The sequence below is a fragment of the Syngnathus floridae genome, chromosome 1 (assembly GCF_059516105.1).
Source record: "Syngnathus floridae isolate MCC-2025c chromosome 1, RoL_Sflo_1.0, whole genome shotgun sequence".
In the NCBI taxonomy this organism is placed as follows: Eukaryota; Metazoa; Chordata; class Actinopteri; order Syngnathiformes; family Syngnathidae; genus Syngnathus; species Syngnathus floridae.
In genome coordinates, this window is record NC_142413.1 from 20,578,126 (window position 1) to 20,602,441 (window position 24,316).

At 39.8% G+C, this 24,316-nt stretch overlaps 4 protein-coding genes and 8 non-coding genes across 13 annotated transcripts; 3 read left to right on the forward strand and 9 right to left on the reverse strand.

Moving 5' to 3' along the window:
* The first annotated feature begins 4,844 nt into the window (after positions 1-4,844).
* On the forward strand, positions 4,845-12,272 carry gla (galactosidase, alpha). The gene is made up of 7 exons (XM_088385042.1): positions 4,845-5,078; positions 9,857-10,031; positions 10,323-10,497; positions 10,733-10,824; positions 10,923-11,084; positions 11,151-11,348; positions 11,594-12,272. The coding sequence occupies exons 1-7, from the start codon at positions 4,915-4,917 to the stop codon at positions 11,903-11,905; spliced, it is 1,278 nt and encodes a 425-aa protein (XP_088241168.1). The 5' UTR covers positions 4,845-4,914; the 3' UTR covers positions 11,906-12,272.
* Positions 5,923-5,995, reverse strand: trnav-cac (transfer RNA valine (anticodon CAC)). Its single transcript has one exon. It is a non-coding gene; the product is annotated as a tRNA-Val (tRNA).
* On the reverse strand, positions 7,221-7,293 carry trnav-cac (transfer RNA valine (anticodon CAC)). Its single transcript has one exon. It is a non-coding gene; the product is annotated as a tRNA-Val (tRNA).
* On the reverse strand, positions 7,445-7,517 carry trnav-cac (transfer RNA valine (anticodon CAC)). Its single transcript has one exon. It is a non-coding gene; the product is annotated as a tRNA-Val (tRNA).
* trnav-aac (transfer RNA valine (anticodon AAC)) lies at positions 7,974-8,046 on the reverse strand. Its single transcript has one exon. It is a non-coding gene; the product is annotated as a tRNA-Val (tRNA).
* On the reverse strand, positions 8,263-8,335 carry trnav-aac (transfer RNA valine (anticodon AAC)). Its single transcript has one exon. It is a non-coding gene; the product is annotated as a tRNA-Val (tRNA).
* trnav-aac (transfer RNA valine (anticodon AAC)) lies at positions 8,552-8,624 on the reverse strand. Its single transcript has one exon. It is a non-coding gene; the product is annotated as a tRNA-Val (tRNA).
* trnav-aac (transfer RNA valine (anticodon AAC)) lies at positions 8,849-8,921 on the reverse strand. The gene has a single exon. It is a non-coding gene; the product is annotated as a tRNA-Val (tRNA).
* On the reverse strand, positions 9,328-9,400 carry trnav-aac (transfer RNA valine (anticodon AAC)). The gene has a single exon. It is a non-coding gene; the product is annotated as a tRNA-Val (tRNA).
* On the reverse strand, positions 12,043-14,123 carry rpl36a (ribosomal protein L36A). The gene is made up of 5 exons (XM_088385052.1): positions 14,002-14,123; positions 13,405-13,510; positions 12,868-12,935; positions 12,673-12,795; positions 12,043-12,123 (listed from the first exon to the last, which is right to left on the reverse strand). Exons 1-5 carry the CDS (start codon positions 14,002-14,004, stop codon positions 12,103-12,105), a joined length of 321 nt encoding a protein of 106 aa, XP_088241178.1. The 5' UTR covers positions 14,005-14,123; the 3' UTR covers positions 12,043-12,102.
* Positions 14,109-22,946, forward strand: btk (Bruton tyrosine kinase). Of its 2 annotated transcripts, XM_088385030.1 has the most exons (18): positions 14,113-14,509; positions 16,343-16,502; positions 17,801-17,905; positions 18,139-18,220; positions 18,316-18,441; positions 18,706-18,758; positions 19,004-19,191; positions 19,253-19,315; positions 19,424-19,478; positions 20,214-20,293; positions 20,476-20,603; positions 20,830-20,901; positions 21,139-21,310; positions 21,406-21,625; positions 21,705-21,769; positions 21,855-21,973; positions 22,069-22,226; positions 22,724-22,946. In XM_088385030.1, the coding sequence occupies exons 2-18, from the start codon at positions 16,362-16,364 to the stop codon at positions 22,793-22,795; spliced, it is 1,899 nt and encodes a 632-aa protein (XP_088241156.1). In that variant the 5' UTR covers positions 14,113-14,509; positions 16,343-16,361; the 3' UTR covers positions 22,796-22,946. The 2 variants fall into 2 exon arrangements, with proteins under 2 accessions (XP_088241157.1, XP_088241156.1); XM_088385031.1 differs by lacking the exon at positions 18,139-18,220 and having other exon boundaries at positions 14,109-14,509.
* A 126-nt stretch (positions 22,947-23,072) lies between these two features.
* Positions 23,073-24,301, forward strand: timm8a (translocase of inner mitochondrial membrane 8 homolog A (yeast)). The gene is made up of 2 exons (XM_088385372.1): positions 23,073-23,327; positions 23,759-24,301. Exons 1-2 carry the CDS (start codon positions 23,217-23,219, stop codon positions 23,918-23,920), a joined length of 273 nt encoding a protein of 90 aa, XP_088241498.1. The 5' UTR covers positions 23,073-23,216; the 3' UTR covers positions 23,921-24,301.
* Positions 24,302-24,316: the final 15 nt, after the last annotated feature.

The window sequence follows — 24,316 nt, forward strand, 5'->3', positions numbered from 1 at the left end:
GTGACGTTTATGCCCAGTTTATGTTTGTGATCAGAGCCGCTGTTCATTTGGAGAAAAAATATCTGAGAAATGTTGTTTCCTGTTGAAGAAGGGTGACAAAAGCTTTGACAATCAAAAAGGTCAGTCGCCACTAATCAAGAGGGCCCGCATTAAAAGAAGCCTACATTGAAAAAAAAAAAAAAAAAAAGATGCTTCTTCAAATACCACATATTCCTGAGAATGCCAAAGACAGCAAGATAATGAATTGTGATGCTTCTTAAGGTTAGCCTTTCTATCTTCATCATGCTTGTTTTTTTGTTTTGTTTTATTACCGGCTGGGTCAAACGCAAAGCCGAACTGGCAAGACCCTGTCAGACTTCTTTCTCACACTTAATTAGTTTCAAAACGACGTGTTTCACCTCTCACATATAGGGGCTGCTAAAAAATACAACTCTATAGTCCTGAAGGGGCTCTCTCGTCTTTTGTTGAATGTATTAGCGTGCTGAAATTTACATGAAGGCTCTAAAGAAATCGATAGGAATCGACCCATCGCACAGCACATGGAAACGGCCTTACACTTTTGTCAATTTCATACATTAAGAGAACAATACAGTCTTGTCTAGTATTGGAGCACGAACTAGACAGTGATGATGTGCAAGGCTAGTTGAGTTCCTTATCTGCAATCTGCCTTTCTTGTTGTTGACCCTCATTTGCTGAGATGGGTGAAGTTCTAGCCAGGGGCAAGCGCAAGATGACGAACTCATTTTTTCGCCAAGAACCTCTCATGTCAGAATTTTCTGTTTTGTACACTGCTGTTGAGAACAAAGTGAATCTAATCTCACTGCAATAGCACTGCGGTAAGACCCGCATAGCATTATCGCAGTTCTGCTTTGAAATAAATGACAAAGTCACAATGACTCTCTCTGGCAGCTGAGTGTGCTGACCAAGGAAAGACGCTCTGACATTTAACTTTTTGTCTAAAGTCACTTGTCTTGGGTGTATATCTTATGAAATAGACCCTCTCATTTGATTTTTTTTTTTTTAAATCAAAAAAAACGTTTTTCTAACAAAATATTTGTCTCATATTTGTCAGTGGAGATTTCAACCATTTTCCTTTATACATTTTCTCCATAATACCATAGTTATTTTTAGTGTTATAAACTCCAGTTGCATTTGACATACATTTCAATAGTAACATTAAGTTATGTTGTATAACGTTTTTAAAATAACAATGAGCAAATAAAAAAAAAAAAAAAAGATGTCAACTACAGTTTGACAATACGGTATTCAACAACAGTATAGAATGGCAACATTTGTTCACACATTCATCACAACTATACTTAACCTGCTAATGAGCTAGCTTTGAATATGAAACATGCATCACGGTTCCCATGTGCCCATAAATAATAAGTCAACTGCTGTAATTGTAATTCTACACATATACTGTATAAGTACGTATATACACTACTGTTCAAAAGTTCGGGGTCACTTAGAATTGTCCTTGTTTTTATAATAATAATAAATAATGATAATACATTTTCAATGAGGTGACCATTAAACTAATCAGGAATACACTCTATACATTGTTAATACGGTAAATGACTATTCTAGCTGCAAACATCTGTTTTTAATGCAAGGTCTATATAGGTCGTATAAAGGCCCATTTCCAGCAAGCATTCCTCCAGTGTTCTAATGGTCCATTGTGTTTGCTAATTGTGTTAGAAGGCTAATGGATGATTAGAAAACCCTTGAAACCCCTGCAATTATATTAGTTTTCATGGAAAACACTAAATTGCCTGGGTGACGCCAAACCTTTGAATCGTACTGTCAATATAAAAAAAAATAATAAGGATGTGATATATCTGTTATTCATCTGAGAACATAATCAGATCTGTGCTAAATTTCAGATTCAATGCTCTTGTTTTTATGGGTTTAACCTAATTATTCCTTTGCCACAGGCTTCAAGTGTAACCGAGTAATGAGCAGAGACCCTCAGCTCTGTAAACAGTGGAGCGTATGTGTGGAGCAACATTGAATTGATATCATGGGATCTGGGATGCCTAGTTACCATGGTGATGCTATTCATAAAATGCTGCATCTCCAGATACTTGTTTTTTTGGGGTGCTTTTTGAAATTCACAAAAAAGCTCCAATTTATTGCTTACACCAATACTTTTTTCAATAACGGTCAAATGTGATAAAATAACCTGAGTGCTTGGAGTTCGGAATCTATAAAGGAAGAGGAGAGAAGAAAAAGTTTTCGTTGCTTTCGCTGAATTGTGTATCATAGAAAAAGAATGTGAGTGGATTACCTGCTCTCCTCTGGGCTCTATTATGACTTTCATCACTGAACATAGCAATAAAACGATCTATGAGGTAAGGAGCAGCAGAGCGACATTGTTTTGTTTTTTTTATCTAAAGGAGAGAAATCCCCTCTGAGATGACTATAGATAACCTTCAAACGCACCTTCAAATGCACCACCAAAATTTCTCATGCATGACCTAGGTTGCTATAGTTAATAAAAACTGACAAAATAACTAAAACTGAAAATAAAACATTGTGTAATGAAAAAAAATTAATCCGATACTTTAAAAAAAAAGATCAATTACATTTCGTGTACATAAAAAAAATATTAAAATTAAATTATAGCACATTTGGGGTTCATTTTACATGTATTTGTATCAGGACTACGAGGCAGCTATATAGAACAAGGAATGTGTAACATGCATATTTAATAAGCTTTTTATTTCATCTTGTACTTGACAAATACTCCATGCGTAAACTAAAACTAATACTTAAACTAATAAAAACGACACTAAAATGAAGCATCAAAAATTTCAAAAAAATTAAATGAACAAACCTGCTGTAAAAGGAAATTAAAACTAACTGAATTAAAAAAAAAACAGCCAATATTGAATAAAATCTCACTCTAACTCTTTGGCTAAATTAAAAAAAAAAAAAAAAAAAAAACAGCCAATATTGAATAAAATGTAACTCTAACTCCGCCGGTGCTCGAAATCCACTTCGTTGTGAAAATGAGTGTGGTTGTAAATGTTTTTTCTAAATACTATATGTCCTGGGATTGACATCAACTACTTGAAGGTGTACACCACTTCTTGCATCAATAGGTAACTGTGAAGGTTCCAGGTCACCCGCAAATTTAATGAGGAAAAAGAGCGGTTTAGAAAATGGATAGCTGAATGGAGCTTTAGTATGTCAGGTGATGTGTTTACAGAAGAGCTACATTTGCGTCTGTCATGATAGATTACAAAATTGCAAAGCTTCCTCAAAAAATTGCCAACATAAGCCAGCTGTGACATCTCCTTCAATTACAGGACGAATGGATGGCTGTCGCAGGCCTTAGGGCAGACAAAAGCAAAGCAATCTGTCACCTCTCTCAATTAATAGCAATGCCGTTGTGATTACCAAAAACAAAACAAAAAACAGATCTTTTGTTTATTTAGTTTTTTACAAGCACAAAACAACACATCCAAAAGCGGGCATCCATCATGCAGAGGCCAGCACGTCAAATTGAAATCTGACATTTAGAGCCTCCACGCCTTCACTCACTGGTTCACATATGAACTATAGCAAGTGACAAATTGTTTCCATCAGCCCCGTTCCTGGCGGAGGCCTCTGATCATGCCACATTTTGCTGAAATGTCACACTTGGTCTTCTTTTGTATTCAATCAGAGAGGACACATGAGGCTTTGTTAACTGCTAGAGAAGTGTAAAAAGAATCGTGTGGCATACATAGTAGTTGCCACTCTGGAAATTTTACTATGTTGAAACTATCCATCAATGAGCAAATGTTATTTGATTTATCATTACATCTTTTTTAACCTCAAAGAATCCGCACCAGGATTCGTTTCCATGTATTCACACCTGCACAAAAGGTCCGGACCAGCGTTACAATTGAACCCTGGTCCGTTTAAAGTGGACCAAACAGTCAGGTCTGAAACTCACTCTTATTATTATTGTCTTTAGTCATCCATCTATCCATTTGCTGAACTATTTACATTTACATCTATTGACTTCATCCTCACAAGCGTCACGGGCATATCATACTTAATAGCCAAGACTGAAATGTGTGTTCCAGTTGTACGGTTACCCTGTCGTTTTTCATCTTTTCCATTACTGGTACCCTGTTGTGTCAACTGAGAGTTTGTGATGACTTGAAAACAGTGTTTATGCACGCTGCTTTTTTCTTTTTTTTTTTTTTAATAAATGAAGTCGTCGCGCCAGCAACAATTAGCAAATAATCAAAGCAGCAGCTGTCTTGTTGCATTCGCAGAAAATGGCAGAGGCGCCAAGTAAAATTCATTTATCTCTCTGCGTGTCTGTGGGAGGGGAGGCAGTTTCACTCGACAAAGCGTCCTCCATTCATTTGGTTTCATAGCGTGGTGTCAAATTAACAAACCGATCTGTATTTCATTTTATGAGATGGACAAGTATTTTCTTTGTGGATAGTCTACAATGCTGTAATGGAAATCATCAGAAACCCTACCAGTTTTTGGTAGTAGTTTTCAGGGTCTTGGAAAAAATTAATGACATTTATTTATTTATTTATTTATTTATTTATTTATTTATTTATTTATTTATTTATTTATTTATTTATTTATTTATTTATTTATTTAATCAGCATGTATAAGCAAAAAGAAGTAAATTTAGAAGCTTGGTCAAAAATTAAACGCAAATCAAGGTGAAAAAATACATTACTTTTTTGTTAGCATTTTTGAAGGGGGCGTGAACTCCACGTTTCCTGGTTGGAAGGAATACCTGCTGAAAACCAAACCTTTTAAGACGGACTTAGACTTTATTGGGTAAGATTCATGTCAATCAAGCATAGAGGCGGGGGAAATCGCGCAACCAGGAAGTAAATTAAAACAAAGGCCTGCGAATGTAATGTAATGCCGGAAGAATAAAAAATAAATATGCTCCTGACAGTCGGTGTGTGGATGCTTGTTGTCATGGGTCTGTGGACGCGCACGATAGCTCTCGACAACGGCCTGGCGAGGACCCCCACGATGGGTTGGCTGCACTGGGAGAGGTTCATGTGCATCACCGACTGCGAGGCGGACCCGGATAACTGCATTAGGTAAGACCCTTGAAAACAAGGGCCTGTTGCGAATAGTGAGGGCGCCCGAACTGTCGCGATAAACAAGTATATCGCGAGATGAATCTCGTCTGATGGAAAAGTGGATTCAAATCCCAACTAAAGCGTAAACAAATATCACTTGCGTATCTAAATCGTCCAAATAGTGATTATTGAGCATTTTAAATTCAGCTTAATAACTCAAAGACATAAAATGACCGTGCATATCGTAATCGTTCAAATAGTGATTATTGAGCATTCTAAATTCAGCTTAATAGTTACTCGAAGACATACAATGACCAAAGTGGGTTTGTTTTAGACATGACGTTTTGTAATGTTCTAATTTGTCAAAACACCATGAAACTCATTGCAAATGATTTTATGTGCATTTGTCATTCTGTCATTAGGATGTTCCAGCAAATATTCTAAAGATGTGCATAAACATTTTCTAAACATTCTTTTTAGTGAAATTCAGTAGCTTTTAATCTACAAATTATAATTTTTATAATTAGTATTCTAAATGTCATTTCAAGCTTTGAAGTTGGGGTTTATTTGAAGTAATAGCCTTTATTTTGGCTTTATTGTAATTAATAACTCTTATGTTGGACTTCATTGTATTTAATGTAAAATAATAAGGCTAAAAACCAAAAACATCGCAATCAATTTTAAACAAATATTTATTCACACAGGAAATCCACTTTATAGTCTCCTTCAGGGGTTAAAAAAAGACCAATGAAGTATAAACGATAAATAAGAGTGGAAAGTTAAATAAGATAAAATTTAAACATGTCAAATTTCCTTCTAACCATTATAGCCGTAAAGGCACCCAGCAATCACTGTGAAAAAGTGTTTCCGCCCGGTTTCGAACCGGGGACCTTTCGCGTGTGAGGCGAACGTGATAACCACTACACTACGGAAACAGTTGTAAGCGCGTGTTAGTTTTTCCCTATTAATACTATAACCACCACACTACAGAAACATGCATTACAGTGTTTTCTTTTCCCCGTTTGCCGCTAATCGTTATAGCCGGTGTTGTGCTCGATTTGGTTCCCCCGTGAGATTTTGTTCTCCCTGCCGCGGGAGCGCGCACGCGCAAGCGAAAAACCGATGCCGTACGGCGTCGTGCGGCGTCAGCACTATGTTGTTTTCAATAAAAACATGAAGAATTCACGTTTGCGTCAGTCAATTTTAATTTTTATAAAGGATTATTTTCATTTGATGTCTTTAAATTCATCCGCGTTCTGCCATTGAAGCGGGGTACATTCAAAGACCAGTCGTACAGACGGAACACTCAATCACTTCACCAAAAAGCAACGATATAATTACGTGAGCTCTTTGCATAAGCCTCGATGCAAAGAAACTCCTCCTTTTGGGTACGGTTACATGCTACAAGGAGTATATATTACAAAGGAGACTTTATACTTAATTGTGATCATCATTCATCCATCCATTTTATTACTCAGGTATTTTTAAAGCAAATTAATATTGTTGGATTTATTAATTTGCTTTAAAATGAATGATATAATTAAAAGCTGACACTATAGCAATGTCAAACGTGTTCATTTAAGAAAAAGCCACACACGTTTTGTGATCAAATCTTTCATAACGAGAATGATTTGAGTGAATTGATTTGAATGAATAATTGAAGAAATTTAAGTTCTGAAGGCTCCTTTTGTCCCAAGCAAAGTGAAAGGTGGTGGGATAAAAAATGTAACAGGAACGCTGTAAAAAAATGTCAAGCCGTGAATATTTTTGCTCCCCTCCCATTTTGAGAACGGTGAGTCCTGGACATCGACTGGCTTTTTTTCTGTCTTCTGTCTTGTGATTGAGTGTTCCGTCTGTACGACTGGTCTTTGAATGCACCCCGCTTCAATGGCAGAACGCGGATGAATTTAAAGACATCAAATGAGAATAATCCTTTATAAAAATTAAAATTGACTGACGCAAACGTGAATTCTTCATGTTTTTATTGAAAACAGCATAGTGCTGACGCCATACGACGCCGTACGACGCCGTACGGCATCGGTTTTTCGCTTTCCAAACAAGGCGTGCGCGCTCCCGCGGCAGGGGGAACAAAATCTCACGGGGGAACCAAATCGAGCACAACACCTGCCGTAAAAGCACCCACCAATCATTGTGAAAAAGTGTTTCCGCCCGGTTTCGAACCGGGGACCTTTCGCGTGTGAGGCGAACGTGATAACCACTACACTACGGAAACAGTTGCAAGAGGGGGGTCGTTTTTCTCTATTAATACTATAACCACTACACTACAGAAACCTGCAAGATAGTGTTTCCTTTTTCCCCTTTGTCGCTAATCGTTATAGTGGGTCGTAAAGGCACCCAGCAATCATTGGGGGGGAAAAAAAAAGTGTTTCCGCCCGGTCTCGAACCGGGGACCTTTCGCGTGTGAGGCGAACGTGATAACCACTACACTACGGAAACTTATATTTTTGCGAGCGAACCTTTCTCATGGGCCCTGCCATTTAGTCGCATCCTGCGGCGTATGTGATAACCACGACACTACGGAAACTGCTACTATCATTGTCAAAATGTCTTTTATGACCTCAAAGGGCAGAAGATTCCAGACGGTTCTGTGGAATGTGATTATCACGTTCGATTTACATAAATGTTCTAGATTTCTTCACTGTTTTACTTTGTCAAAAATGGGCCTGTTAAGTTGCGCACAAAACTACAGTATAATATTCTGTTGCATGAACGGGCAGCAGGTGGATACATAGGTTAAAGCTGTCATCTAGTGGATGACGAAGGTATTGTTGTGTTTTTATTTATTATTATTATGTCGGACTGAAAAATAATGACATACCCTATCCTGTCGTGTTTATATTGTAATCATTATAGCTTTAAAAGAAACCTGCAATTGTCATAAATTGAAAATCATGTTTCCGCCCGGTCTCGAACCGGGGACCTTTCGCGTGTTAGGCGAACGTGATAACCACTACACTACGGAAACTGCTGATCACTTGTAAGGGTACAAGGCATAGACTCTGTTCTATATTCTATTCTCGAATCCGATAGAGGAACTAGTTTGTCGAGTGGTGATTGTTGTGTTTTTATTGATTATTATTATGTCGCACAGAAAAATAATGACATACCCTATCCTGCCATGTTTGTATTGTAATCATTATAGCTTTAAAGGTAACCTGCAATTGTCATTAATTGAAAAGTATGTTTCCGCCCGGTTTCGAACCGGGGACCTTTCGCGTGTTAGGCGAACGTGATAACCACTACACTACGGAAACTGCTGGTTACTTGTAAGGCTACAAGGCATAGACTCTGTTCTATGTTCTATTCTCGAATCCAACAGAGGAACTAGTTGGTCGAGTGGTGATCGTTGTTTTTATTTATTATTATTATTATGTCGCACAGAAAAATAATAACATACCCTATCCTGCCATGTTTGTATTGTAATCATATAGCTTTAAAGGTAACCTGCAATTGTCATAAATTGAAAATCATGTTTCCGCCCGGTCTCGAACCGGGGACCTTTCGCGTGTTAGGCGAACGTGATAACCACTACACTACGGAAACTGCTGATTACTGATTTGGCTACAAGGCATAGACTCTGTTCTATATTCTATTCTCGAATCCCATTCAATAGAGGAACTAGTTTGTCGAGTGGTGATTGTTGTGTTTTTATTTATTATTATTATTACGTCGCACAGAAAAATAATGACATACCCTATCCTGCCATGTTTATATTGTAATCATTACAGCTTTAAAGGTAACCTGCAATTGTCATTAATTGAAAAATATGTATCCGACCGGTCTCTAACCAGGGGCCTTTCGCGTGTTAGGCGAACGTGATAACCACTACACTACGGAAACTGCCAATCGTCTGAAGTGGCTGTAAGGAATAGACTATTCTATTAAATCCTAGTTTGTCGAGTGGTGATTATTCCGTTCTAATCACACAAATGTTCAATATCCCTTCACAATTTTACTTTGTGTGAAATGGGCTTGTTTAGTTTCACACAAAAATACAGTACACCATTCTATTGTATGAACGGCAGAAGGTAGTTACATAGGTTAAAGCTCCCATCTAGTGGAAGACGAAGGTATTGTTGTGTTTTTGTTTATTATTATTATGTCGCACAGAAAAATAATGACATACCCTATCGTTTATTATTATTATGTCACACAGAAAAGTAATGACATACCCTATTCTGTCATGTGTATATTGTAGTCATTGTAGCTTTAAAGGCAACCTGCAATTATTATATAGTGAAAAGCATGTTTCCGCCCGGTCTCGAACCGGGGACCTTTCGCGTGTTAGGCGAACGTGATAACCACTACACTACGGAAACTGTTGCGGCGACTGAAGAACTTAAATGTAGAAGTTGAAACAATAGAAAATTCCGGATTCGCAGATTTCCTTAGTTGTAGTTCCGGCGTGGCCAGTTTGGCACTCCTGACGATCTCAGGATCTTTCGGTTTCTTGGAGAAAGAAAATAAAAGAGAGTTACAGCGTCAGTAGCAGGCTGCAGCCAGCAGCCTAATAGTCCATGGTTCAAGTACAACCATTCCATTACAGTTGTACAAAAACCGTGACTGATTGTGAACAAAATGTATGCACACATAATATAACAATACGTGTAATCCAAAATATTGCAACTGAAATAGTAATATTTTCAGGCTATGGTTAGGATAGCCGTGTCCCTGTGCACAGGAATTTTGGTGACATTTTTATTGACTTTTTTTTTTTTTTTTTAATTTACAACGTGAACAGATTAGTTAATCAATCATCTGTGGCATTTTCCTAGTGAACGTCTGTACATGCAAATGGCAGACGTCATAGCAACAGAGGACTGGAGAGAGGCTGGCTACCAGTATGTCTGCATTGATGACTGCTGGATGGATCAGAGTCGAGACGCTGGGGGTCGGCTGCAAGCGGACCCCCGCAGGTTCCCGGGAGGCATCAAGAAACTGGCTGACTATGTGAGTGAGCGAATAATATTATATACGAATAACTGTGGTGAATATTTATCATGATGCACACGGGCCTCAATCTATATAATCACTTATTTTGTGTGTGATACTAGGCTTCCCCTAGTGGCAATTCACTTTCACTATAGTGCATTTGTTATGTACAGTTGTGTTTAACATTAGGTAGTTTTCAGTATGGTTGCATTTTATCGTTTATGGCTGTTTTTGGACGTTTAGGCTTGATTCTTAGTGCAACACCGCCCTTTTCTTAAGACTGTCTGAAATTAAAAGCTCTGGTTCCAGGTGCACTCCAAGGGTCTGAAGTTGGGCATTTACGCAGATGTCGGCACAACCACCTGCGCTGGATACCCTGGCAGTTTGGGCCACTACGACACGGACGCCCAGACCTTCGCTGAGTGGGAAGTTGACCTGCTCAAGTTTGATGGCTGCTCCATGGACGCTACTTTGCTTGAGGAAGGCGAGCATGTCCATTGTGTGATCATTCAGGCTACAATTTGAGAGCATTGTTTTCTCCAGCTTTGTAATTTGCGGTGGCCAAATTAGAAACCGTAGCAGAAATGGCATTTATTTCCCTCTGCCTTAATTCCCTTAGTTGTCTGACCTGATGACACTTTGAGCCTCGTACAGGTCAGAACGCCCCCCATCCCGCGATGGAGTGAAGGCGCTTTAACACATCACTTGTTTTTCTTCAGGGTACATGAACATGTCCAAAGCGCTGAACAGAACGGGAAGACCCATCCTCTATTCCTGTGAGTGGCCTTTGTATGAGTGGCCTTTCCAAAAGGTAACACCTGATCCCTAACGTTTTAATTCTGAATCCCCCAGATATGGTTCAAGTTGTAGCCTTTTTATGACACCCCCCCCCCCCCCCCCCCCTTTCAGCCAAATTACAACACCATTGCAGAAACATGCAACCAGTGGCGCAACTTCGCAGACGTCTACGATTCATGGAGCAGCATCAAGTCCATCTTGGATTGGACTGCTACTCACCAGGACGTCATTGTCCCCTCAGCTGGTCCCGGGGGCTGGAATGACCCAGATATGGTACGAATGTCTTTAATTTAAGCCTGCGGTTGAGCTCCTGAGAAGTGCATGCTCTATGGTTTCCAGCTGGTGATTGGAAACTTCGGTTTGAGTCGGGACCAGCAAGAGTCTCAGATGGCACTGTGGGCCATTATGGCTGCCCCCCTGCTCATGTCTAATGACCTGAGGTCCATCTGTCGGCACGCTAAGGAGCTGCTGCAGAACCGCCACATCATCGACATTAGCCAGGACGAGCTGGGCAAGCAGGGACACTGCACAGCCAAGGTTGGTCTTTTATAGGGGTGCAACATTACAGATAAGCCACGGAACGTTCTGTACATCAGTTTTCACATACACGATGGCTTGTAAATGCATCTGTGTAAAATAAAGTACCGAAATGTCGCAGTCCATTAGGGTTCGTGTTGTCCCGTGTGGAGCGCACTGAATGGGTCGATATTTTGCCATCTACTGTTGCACACCTTGTCCTTTAACACCACACAATGGAATTATTGGGATTGTTTGTTCAACAGGTGGACCGTTTTGAGGTGTGGGAAAGGCCACTGTCCAATGGCCGACTTGCCATAGCAGTACTCAACACACTGGAGATAGGAGGCCCACGCAAGTTCTCCTTACAAGCGGCTCCTGGCTGGAAGAGGTGCAACCCGCTTTGTAATGTCAGCCAGATTCTGCCCCAGTATGAGGAGATGGGGCTTCAGATTGGACACCAGGTCTCCGTTAACCCTGCAGGTACCGCCCTGCTTGTCATCACGCCCAACAGCAGAAAAAAGCAGGACAAAAGACTCCTTAAGATGCAATGGTCAGAAAAACAGACACTTCTCTAGACCGTGACAATTTTGTTTTCTCAATTACAATCTGGTGCTATGGATTGAAAGCTTCCATTTTTGGCCATCAATGTTTCACTTGATGCAACTCACAGCCCTAGTACAAGCACGGTAAAAATGAATGAGAAAAGGTACGGTAAATTTGAACAAATTTATTGAAAATTGTGACGACTTGAACCAGAAGAGTGGCCCACAGCTTAGAACTGGATGACCTGGCCCTGTTGAGAGAACACAAGCATGTCAGAAGGGTTAAACCACAACATTAACAACAAATGCATGTTTCTTTGAGCTGCTCTCACAATGTCAAAAGCAGGCAGCTATGTAGCCGCAAGGCAGAACAATAAAAACCAAACGTTGACATGTGCAAGTCATTCTACCATTTAACCTTGTTTTGACCTTTGGAAAGTGAGGCACGAAAAATACAGTATACTTGATTTACACTCTTTTTGTTAACCAGAGTAATAATTCCACTTTTTCTTAATCGCTTTAACATCAACTCTGGAGCGTTTGTGCTTATGTCATTGTGCAAAAGGCAACCTGACTACCCACTTGAAATTATGCTGACTTATATGGTATCATTATAGCGCTAACATTTCTTCAAAACAAGAATAAAAAATCCGGGTAGAAGGCCATCTCCAAATGCCCAAGCTCCACAGTCGCCAACATTTACATCATCTGCACGTGGAGATCTTCCAAGTTCCTTTTCAAATGTACTTTGCAATTGTCAATCTCCTGAATGGACTCCAGCGAGTCTGTCCACAATGTACCTTTCTCTTCTTGTCACCGCCCAACTCGAAGTGCTTGCATCTCTTTATGGCCAGCATCCTCTTGGAGCGGCAGTTGGCCTCCATGCACTCGAGCCTCAGCACAATTTTCTTAGTCGTCTTTGCCTGGAAACAAGGTGATAATAGCACGCATGGGCTCGCATGCACCTTAGCAATCAGGATGACTGAACAACATACCTTTTTACGGAAAATCGGCTTGGTCTGACCACCATAGCCGCTCTGCTTCCTGTCATATCTCCTCTTTCCTGCAGGAAATTTGTTCATAAGTCGTAGTCAAATTGAACCATTCAGTTTGTTGTGCCAATATAACATCCTGTTCTGTTGCATTTAAAGGTTCATCCTTTCAGCATGTATATGATCACCACTTTGTCATTGTATACTGTCTTCACCACTCCATCCAAAGTTTTTCAAAACAAAAGTCAGAAAATATCTAACATAATACTGATTGCAGTGACACGGGTAAACGAATGCATTATAAAAGTCGATCCACAAAAGGTTTACACCTTAATCTCTGTCATGTTTACTTTGCAAACTTTGAATCTATCTATAACAGAATCAGAATCTATAATATGATCGCCACTTTGTCATTGCAGATTGTCTTTGCCACTCTATCCGAAGTTTCTGAGGTATGATGAGGAAAAGCTATAAGAATTGGATCACTTCTTGCGTGTAGTGTATACCACGTCCAAAGTACACACCCAACATGACACTTACCCTGAGCATAGAGGGAATCCTTGCCCTTCTTGTACTGGGTAACCTTGTGTGGTTGGTGCTTCTTGCACTTCTTGCAGTAGGTCCTGCGGGTCTTCGGGACGTTCACCTGATGACAGCGCGACATCGTTTTAATGTAGAGATACGTACTGAATAATCTTTTATTAAGCTTACAGTTTGTACATACGGAATAATCCGATTCATCTTTTAAAAACGTACAACTAGTATGATTTTGGGCGTCTTTGTCAAGACCGCACATAGCGCCATAATATTAGCGCATGCTATACCGTTGAAACCCAAAAATTGGAGGGGGGGAAAAATACATGCATTGTTTGTGACGAGTATTATTTCAGACAATTTCAAAAGGACACGTTCACATTCGAAAGGCCGGCTAAGCATGAAAAGCCGTGCTGCTCAAGAATGTAGCATCGTCAGAGGTCGGTTTTGGTCCGAAAACTCAACATACGTGGCAAATAGCGGGCTCGTTGCGCCTACAGAGCCATGACACATTTATATGAGCAACCAAACGGTGCCGATGTCGTATTTAACTGTGAGATTAACGTGGATTCTTCCAAGTGTATCAGTGTATTAGTTTCCTACCATGTTTGCGTCCCAATGCAAGAGCAAAAGAGGAAGTCTGGAACCGGAAGCACTACGTTTAGTGCAGCGCTTACACTGCCCCCTAACGACCGAAATCTACAAGGAGGACCAAGCGCACAAACCACACGTTGATAATACTAAACTCTATTTTATCTTTTTGAACGTTAAATAACATCTTGAACTGAAACGTGTCAAAGATAATTAATTAAAATATGCATAGAAAAAAAAACGTTTTATTCTCTTACGGTCTTTTTAATGGCTTTCTAAATTGCAGTTATTTCAATAAACAACGTCTAGTACAAACCACGCAGGAATGTTAACCTGTGTTAATGTTTAGCCCGTCTTTCACTTGACACCCAAAATGAGTAGCAAGAGCGAAAGAGAGGGAGGAGAAATGGGAAGTGTGAGTTCCTCTGTAAGTGTTTTTTTTTCTCGCATCACACACGACGTACAGGGTAAAGCTTCACCACACCACTTTTCAACTTGATCTCCGCTACTTGATGCCTGGGTATGTCACATGCCTCTTTTAATTCAACTCAATTCAATATATCTGTCTACTGTATTTGTCTGTTACCCTGTGTATTGCGACTATGACAATTTCATTTTCCTCATGGCATGAATAAATATCTATCAATTTTACTTATTCCAGCTGGGGACGCAAGTCAATTACAACTGACAAACTTTCCCCAGAAGTCATTATACCATTATTAGAAAAATAAAATGAAATAAGGGGCAATGGCAACTACACATTGAAAATAAGAAAAAAAAAGTTATATATGAGTACAATGCACAATTATTAAAAATTAAATTATTGCTACAATACACATATTAATATAATAAATTGTATACATGTTAATATTTATCATCAATTAGTGTTCTTTTTAAATCTTGACTATACTGTATGCTAGTGTAAAAGTGAAGAAATAATACAACACTAGAGCTGAGGTGGGCAAGCAATGGCCCGTGTGCCATACAGTCAATCAACCCTATTAGCTGGGACTTTGAGGCCATGTGGCATCTCACGCTGTAAGAGAAGAGCACCAGATATATGCCAATGGGGGAGTTTTTCTGTGGATAGCCAAAGATAGTGTATAGTGAATTGCAAATAAACAGGGCACACACTTGTTTCATGGTTACATCAAAATGTTTTTAGCAAGTCAGAGTGGCCATGGAGGGAAAATTTTAAAATAGCTAGAGCCGTACAGTTAGGGGGAAAATGTCCCCAAGTAGGTGTTGCATAGTGTGCATGGAGTGTTAAAAGCTGTCATGGTCAATTCTATGATAAAGCCAATTGCGTTAGATTAGATCCGTGTTGAAGGCAAACCAGTTGACAAAGAGTATCGCTGCTCTGCAAGCATGACGCAACTTCCCCATCAGTCTGTCTGCATTTTTGGACTCACTGTGAGTCAACTGCCGTTCATATTCGTAAAAAATAACAGACACAAATATGTGTGTTTGGTGCTTTGCTTCGTTAGTGTTCTCAGACTTATTTTCCCTTACATAGCAGATACCCCTCCAGACACACATAAGCCTAATTCCAACCAAATATAACAAACATGACTACTATAGGATTCTTTTTTCAAGAAAAAAAAAAAGTCAGAATGTTACAATACCAAAATTTGATTTTTGGAGGAATAGAAGTCGCAGAATACAGCTGTATTTTTCAAGAAAATAATAATAGTCATATCACAAAAATGGCTATATATTTCCAAGATAAAGTTAAAAAATAATGTGAATATCAACATCATTTAGCAAGGGAAAAAGTCATACATTAGCATCTTCTCAAATCACATCTGTTTTGTACGAATAAAAATGTATCGTGTTTCATATTACAAAAAGATGCTTTTAGTTTAAATTTGTATTGAAATTTTTTTGAAAACAATGGAGGGACTTCTAGTTTACTTGATGCTACCTCACAATCATCAGAGTTTTTAACTGGCCGAGAGCTAGCATTTGTGGACTTGACTTCATGACTTGACCATTCTTTTATTATTTTATTTTTTTTATTTTTTTATATTACTTTGGTACAGCGTGACTACTTTTTGCCATATAGCACTGACACTGTACAGTACTGTATCATCAAAAAGACAAAAGGTAGCTTTATGAAAATGAGCATGAATGACAAAGTGTTGCTAATCTTGCCTGATAATCACGCAAATGAAGAGCGTTGCCCCGTGACTTGTGGGAGACTGACCACACAGATGAGCGACACAAGGAAGTAGTCACAATGACTGTACAATAAAAAGCCCAAGTATCTGAATAACTGCTACACCAAATATGCACAACAAATTACAGCAGCCACTTTCAATGACCTTACAACTTTGTTGCTCACTCGTTACAGGTTAACCAGGGTGTGAACCATGGGCGACAGCATTTTGGAAGACATTTTCATCAAGCGTTCACAACAGAGGAGGAAAACATCGCCGCTGAACTACAAGGAGAGATGGTTCATCCTTACACGGGGCAAACTCTCCTACTACGACTACGACGCCGACAAAGGGGTAAGCGAGGAGAAAAAAAATGTGCGTGAGTTGACAACTGTGTTATAAAGTTAACATCTGGCACTTTACTAGTCATGGCAGAATTCACCAAGTGAGAACGTAGAGAACCTGAGCCGGGTTTAGCAATTCCTACAGGCCAATCACAAATCAAAGTCAAAGTCTGCTTTATTGTCAATTCCTTCACATGTTAAGACACACAAAGAGATCAAAATTACGTTTTCCACTATCCCACAGTGACAAGACAGAGTTCACAATGCACATACAAGTAAACAACACAAGAAAAATAAAACAAGAAGGCAACATCAATGAATAAATAAGAGCGATAGCACGCTAGCCGCTCCTGATGCACAGCAGAGTCAGGAATGATGATCAACCAGGCCACAGTGAACACGAGCCCACAGCAGGCACGCACTGTCCGGTTTGACAAATGTAACTTTATTACTTGACTGTTTTAAAGCAATTCAAGGATTTATTGATATAAATCATCTGTGATTTCCATTTACTGTGCCCTGGGAAATTTTCAGGCTTTGGATGGTTTTGTATTCTCTTTTTTACTTTTGTCATTTAAATATAGACAGTTTTACATTATTTTTAGAGCAGGTTTGTTCGCTTTTGTTTTAGGGAAAATACTTTGTTTTAATTAGTTTTATTACTAGTTTTAGTTTTGTATTCATATGGCATATTAGCTAAGTCAAATATTTAAAAAAATCACTAAGTATTGTCGAATAATGTAATATGAACTACAATTCTTAAACGAATGTTCAACCTTCTTCTGTATGGTTGTGCAGTAATATGAAAATAAATATTTACATGAACCCGAAAGCTCATGTATGATTAAGTGACAATTCGAAAAAGATGAAAATGATTGAGATTTTTGCAAAATGCCATTTCAGTGAGTATTGTTCTTTAAAAGCACTTGTTTTTTGTTGTTGTACTTTTAATTTGTCTGCCAAGACTTGTACATTTAATATCAGAACATTACTTGCTCACCAACTGCCAGATACATTCAGACTTTTTTAAGTAATATTCTACAAGGTGACTAACTCCTCTCAAAGTTGTTTCTTTTTACTAAACAGGTCCAGAATCCACACTAAGTAAATTTGCGCATAAATTCAAACAATATAATTATTATGTAATTATTGTGCATGTTTTTTGACATTTCTGTTTGGTGGTATAAGATTTTGCAAATACTTGCTTTGGCTCGAGTAAGGTTTGGGAACACCACTTTGGTGCATGATTAATGTTTCAATTTACTTATTAAACAAATCATTGTTGTACTTTTCCCGTCTGTCGCCCAGAAGCGGAAAGGCCTGAGGGGCTCGGTGGACCTGGAGAAGATCAAGTGTGTAGAAACGGTACAGACGGAGCTCAACACCCCGCAGGAGCGCATGTATGCATTCCAGGTAGCATTCATTGATTTTACCATGTTGGATGACAGTTGTCATGGTTACAGATAGCCCGCTCGTTTAGTGTTGAATATTGCGCAATTAGTGCAAGAAGTGCAAGTAGTGGACCAGATGTGGGGGCTTTTGTGGTAGTTGCAGGTGTAGCTTTCCAGACTCACCACACAGGAAGCAAGAACGTGAGACACTGGTGAAACACAAAATTAAAACTATTAGTGTGGTTGTTTTTCTAGGTCATTTACGATGAGGGGCCACTGTACATCTTCGCAAAGACAGAGGAAGTTCGGGCTCAGTGGATAAAGAAGCTGAAAGAATGTTAGCATGCAAACAGACATCATCACCACCATCGTCATTTCATGGAGGAAGTGAGTGTGCACTCATGCAAATGTTGTGCGTGTGTTTTCGTGTAGTGGTGCAGAGCAACAAGGACTTGATGCAAAAGTATCACCCGTGCTTCTGGATCGACGGTATGTGGCTCTGCTGCCAGCAGGAAGTTAAGCAGGCGATGGGATGCAAGGTTCTGGATAGCAAGAATGGTGAGAATGAGCCACACTCCATTTCTGAAAGATGGCATGACTGCAGGCACTCCTACCAATTTCAAATGCCAAATATTTGACACAGAATGAGTCAATTTTACAGAAAATTGAGACACTATCAAAATTGTTTCACCATGTAGTATATATAGTACATTTTGTGACATGTCTTGTGTGCAATGAGATTTTTCAAATCTACATTCTGAGACTAATTGGCTCAAGAAAGGTTCGGAAATGCTGCACTACTGAACATCTTCTTCCCAATAGGCTTTATGTGTCGGAGGGGAACCCGCAAACCTCTGCCCCCAACTCCTTCAGAGGTAAACACACATATACAGATTCTTTGTAAAAATGTGTTGAATGTCACTCACTAAAGCAGTGTTGGGCTATACTTAGCCCAGGAGGTCACATTCAAATCATCAAGAGTTAGCTGTATTACTTGTCACTCTTGTTTGCCTAATTTTGCTCACTAGCCAACCAAAACAATATTGTCCTTGAGGTTTTTTTTTTTTTTTTTTTTTTTTCTTCATTTGACAGCCATAACAGCACGTCATTGTTTTTTAAGGACAAGCCCGTCCGACGGTTACCTCCACAACTACCAGAGGCCAAAGAGCCCTGTTCGGGGATGAGGGTCATAGCTCAGTACAACCACCCAGCCATGATGCCCCATGACCTGGAGTTGAAGAAGGATGAGGAGTACACCATCCTGGACATGTCTGACTCCAACTGGTGGCAAGCCAGAGACAAATACGGGTGGGTGAGACTATCCTCAAAGGGTGGCTGCCTTATTAATAAATGTGTCTCTATTTTGTAGAAATGAGGGTTACATACCCAGTAACTATGTGGTGGAAGCTGGACACGGCTTAGACAGATATGAGTGAGTATCAACATGAGTGTGCTTTGACAGAATTCATCATTTAGTATTTTGCATGTTATGTAGTTGATCAAAAATTATAGATAAACTACAGTTTCTTTCCTTTCAAAGTTGGTACTGCAAGAATACAAACCGCAGCCAGGCAGAGAAGCTACTGAAGACTGAGGTAAGTCTCATTAAAAAGTCAACAAACATTTAGCCCAGTGGTCATAATTGTAATAATAAATATAATAAAATGTTTGCATGCATTTTTAGTATGGTCGTCGTAGGACTGTCAATGACTGAAATTGACCCTTATGGGGGGGGCTTCTGTTGTAGTTCTTATCCTCACAAGAGTCTCGGTTAGGGTTAGCTCCAATACGGAAAAAGGAACAAAAACGTTTTTTTTTTTTTTCATTTTGGTCAGATGTCAACATTATTATGTATTTATGTACACAGTGTTTCATATATTTATATGGTGGCTAGTTAAGTTAATATCTTAAGAAGTGCAATCCTTGTTTACGTGATATTATTCAATAAAACATAAAAAGTGAAAAGTAAATCCACAGATTTGTTGCCAATATTATTGTAATCTGACATTTCTGTTTACACCACACTTACATGTTAGAATTTTGTGTAGTTGTTATAGCGAATGTTCAAAACCCTGCAAGCCAACGTGTATCCAATTACAGAGGAAATTAAATCTGTCTTTCACATTCATTATTCATTCATTAATTCAGTTCACTTTCATTATTTTAACATAAAAAAAAAAACATATAATGAATCATGATATTTATTGTAAAACTGATGATCGGGTGCTTGTTTTTATAACGAAAAAATATATACAACACGTAACAAACGCATGCTCATAGTTGTTCACAACATACTTTATTTGCATTGCCTCGCTTTATTTTACCTTTAGAACAAAGATGGGGGCTTCCTCGTGCGAGACTCCAGCAAGCCAGGGAAGTACACGGTATCTCTGTTCAGTAAAGGAGGCGGGTGAGTTTCACTCCTGCACACTGTGGATAAAACACAAAAGAAGAAGTAGACAGTGGATGAGAGTCACATGCAAATTGTCGATGCATTTATCTCCCTGACACCGTCTGCTCTGTGGTTAATGATAATAATACTACTACTTAATCTCATGCACCATGTGATCATTTCCCTCTTCCCGTCCGCAGAGAGGCTGGTGGCAGCTGCAAACATTACAACATCTGCACCACCACACAGGGACAATTCTACTTAGCCGTGACGCACAACTTCGATACTATCCCGGCGCTCATCAACTACCATCAGCACAATGCCGCAGGTTCACTACATGAAGTTACTAAATCTACAACTGATATCACACAAGCAAGCCTGTTTTTAAGATCCCATGCCACTATTTTGGAAAAATATTCTTTGATTCCTTTTATCACGGTTGCAAGATCATTTTGTTTGGAAATGGGCACGATGCCCTTATTGTAGTTGTGAACATGATGGGTCTATCTTGAGATTGATTGTATGTGATGCTGTCATATTGTCTCCGTCACTAGGCATGTTTTGCAGGCTGAAATATATTGTGTCCGACCGGGCACAGCCTCCATCCACAGCAGGTCTTGGCTATGGTGAGTGGCATTGAGGAAACAGTAAAATGTTTCTTCTTAGCAAAATAGATAGCGTTCTAGATAGTTATATATCTAGCTAGCTAGATGACGGACAGAGGGCGAGAGTGACAGAAAACCGTAGGACGACTTTGCATGCGACACGAGAATATATAAAAGGAAGTCTAGATGATATATTTTATAATTGAAATAACAGTAAAACACAACAAAGAAGACACAAATCTGGTTTGTGTTCCACAGGCATGTGGGAGATTGACCCCTCCTGCCTCACTTTCATTCGGGTCCTGGGTACTGGTCAGTTTGGCGTGGTGCAGTACGGAAAATGGAAGGGTCAGTACGATGTGGCCATCAAGATGATTAAAGCCGGGGCCATGTCAGAGGAAGACTTCATAGAGGAAGCCAAGGTCATGATGTAAGCGCAATCAATCAGCCACAAGCCCCCAACCATGTGGGACAGATGAAGTGGTATGCGTTGGATCACAAGCCCCCCCCCCCCTTTCAAGCTAGGATGCTCCACCATGAGAACCTGGTGCAACTGTACGGCGTGTGCACCAAGCAGAGCAGCATCTACATTGTCACAGAGTACCTCTCCAACGGCTGCCTGCTCACCTACCTCAGGGAGGGCCTCAAGCAGCAACCCACCTCTGTGCAGCTCCTGGAGATGTGCAAGGATGTCTCAGAGGGGATGGCTTACCTAGAGTCCAAGCAGTACATTCACAGGGATCTGGTAAGAGGGCGCAGACTAAAGCATCTAATTCGCTTCAGTGGCCTTTTTTCAGTCAAATGTTTATTCATTTTCGCCCCAGGCTGCCAGGAACTGCTTGGTGGATGCCAATGGAACAGTCAAAGTGGCAGACTTTGGGTTGTCAAGGTAGAATCATGCTAGTTAAATTTAGGGCGATCAAGGCCTAGGAGGGCCGTAACGTCACAGTCATCTGATCGGCCTTCTTCTTCAGGTACGTTCTAGATGACGAATACACAAGCTCTGCGGGTTCCAAATTCCCCGTCCGTTGGTCGCCTCCCGAAGTTCTCCTCTACTGCAGATTCAGCAGCAAGTCAGACATTTGGGCTTACGGTAAGTGATTGTATCATCTGAAAATCCATTACATCCCCTTTGCTGCTACGTGTTTGGGTTCGTAAGTTGAGGTAATGGTGTCAACGTGTTTCCAGGGGTGCTGATGTGGGAGGTGTACACTTTCGGGAGGCTCCCGTACGACCGTCTGAACAACAATGAAATCGTGTCTCAAGTGTCCGGAGGCCTCCGACTGTACCGTCCTCAGATGGCATGCGAGAAGGTCTATAGCATCATGTCGTCGTGCTGGGTCGATGTAAGTACAAATCCCTATCGGAAATGTTGGATTTATAGAAATATGAGAGGCGACTCGTGGGTAGCACGTCTGCCTCACAGTGCAGGGGTTCTGGTTCAAATATTGACTTTGCAAGTTCTCCCCATGCTTTTGTGGGGTTTCTCTGGGTATTGTGGCTTCTTCCCACAATTCCAAATCATGTGTGTTAGGTTCAATGAAGACTCAGAAAAATTGTTCGTCTATGTGCCTTGCGATTGGCTGGCAACCAGTCCAAGTTATTCTTGGGACAGGCCCCATTTTGCCTAGAACATTTTACTTTTAATGTAATGTGAAATCACAGTTTTTGAAAATTACAATTGAAATAAATTAATTACAATTTAAATTCACTCATAAGGTTCTGGTGTTTTGTTCTGTATAACAATTTATATTTTTTTCATTTTGAAACATATTTGTTTATTTATTCAATGTATACACAATTAAGATAGGAGTTTAACAAAAATTGTTTCTTCCCATTTTAGAGGGCTGACGAGAGACCCACGTTCCAGGAGCTGGTGTTCATTGTCCAGGATTTGCTGTATGAACTCCAGTAGATTACAACAACAGCAGACCGGAAAATGAACTTTAAAATGTCAAGGATTTTGTGCTTTTGTCTTGATAAAAATAAATGAATGTTAAAGTGTAACAATGCTTTTGAATGCATATCTAATTGCGCGAATAAAAACTCTTCAACTTTTTAATAAATAGTGTCTACTTTTACTGTGATTAATTTCTAGTTATTTATTATTATTATTATTATTATTATTTATTATTATTATTACTACTACTTACGGCCAAATGTGTGCGCGATGGACGATGACGTTTCAATGATGTCATACGATCGCGCCGTGCAATTGGTTCACTGCTTCCGGTCCCACAAGCGGCGCCCATACATCCACGTGAAGGTCAGCATTTGTGGCTTAAGGCGTACTTCAGTCGTTAATTTATTCAGACTAACGCCGACATTATCCGACTATGGACGGAAAGGCGGCGAGCGCGGACCCTCAGCTGCAACATTTCATTGAGATTGAATCTCAGAAGCAAAAGTTTCAGCAGCTGGTGCACCAAATGACGGAAGTGTGCTGGGTAAGTGTGGGCTAGTCGTTCGTAATCTGTGGGCAAGTTAACTTGAGTTAATTTGTACAAAATAGAATTACAGAGTATTGCAGATCGTAGATGGTAATGCGTAGGTCCAAACGTCGCTCATTTTCCATGTACTGCTAAGACTAACAGTGCAACGGATACTGAATGTTACCACACATTTTAACCTTTATACGGTAAATTAAATTATCAAAACATTCTATCTAGGCCGATTAGACAAAACTAATCGTAGTTTATCTGCTGTGATATTTTCACGCGCCTGTGCCAGCGTCGGAATAATGACCACTGTACTTGTTTTCGTTTTGCCACTGAGTACTTAAGTGCGTTTAATATCGTCCTATTGGGTGATGCATTTGATAGACGTGGGTATTTTGGGTGATCTATCAACCTCACAGTTTGTGTTGACTCCACACCAGGAGAAGTGCATGGACAAACCGGGACCCAAACTGGATTCCAGAACAGATGTGTGCTTTGTCAACTGTGTGGAGAGATTCATTGACACCAGCCAGTTCATACTCAATAGACTGGAACAGACGCAGAGGAGTCGAGGGTCTTTCTCGGACAGCATGGCGGATTAACGTGTGCGCCAAAGGACATTTGGTAAATCATGCCAACGTTTGGACGAAATGTAAACTAAACGTTTTTTTTTTGGTCAAAAGTGCCTCCCATCCACTGCATGTTTGTTTTGCCCTTTTGACTTGCAACACTGTTCAGTTGCTGGCTGCTTTTCTTCTTTAATCATGTCAACACGGAGATCAGTTCAGTAACTACATGGGTGTCAACTGACATTGCAAGCCAAAAACATTTTAGGAGAAACAAACATGAGGGACATTGTGCCCACAATCCACAAAAACTGCAGGTTGGGTTCGTATTGTGATGACACACCTTGAATGAGGGTGTACATGTGCTTAAATTGTTCAATTGGATTGTACATAAGAAATAAATAATGTTACCAATTATTCAGTCTGTCATGC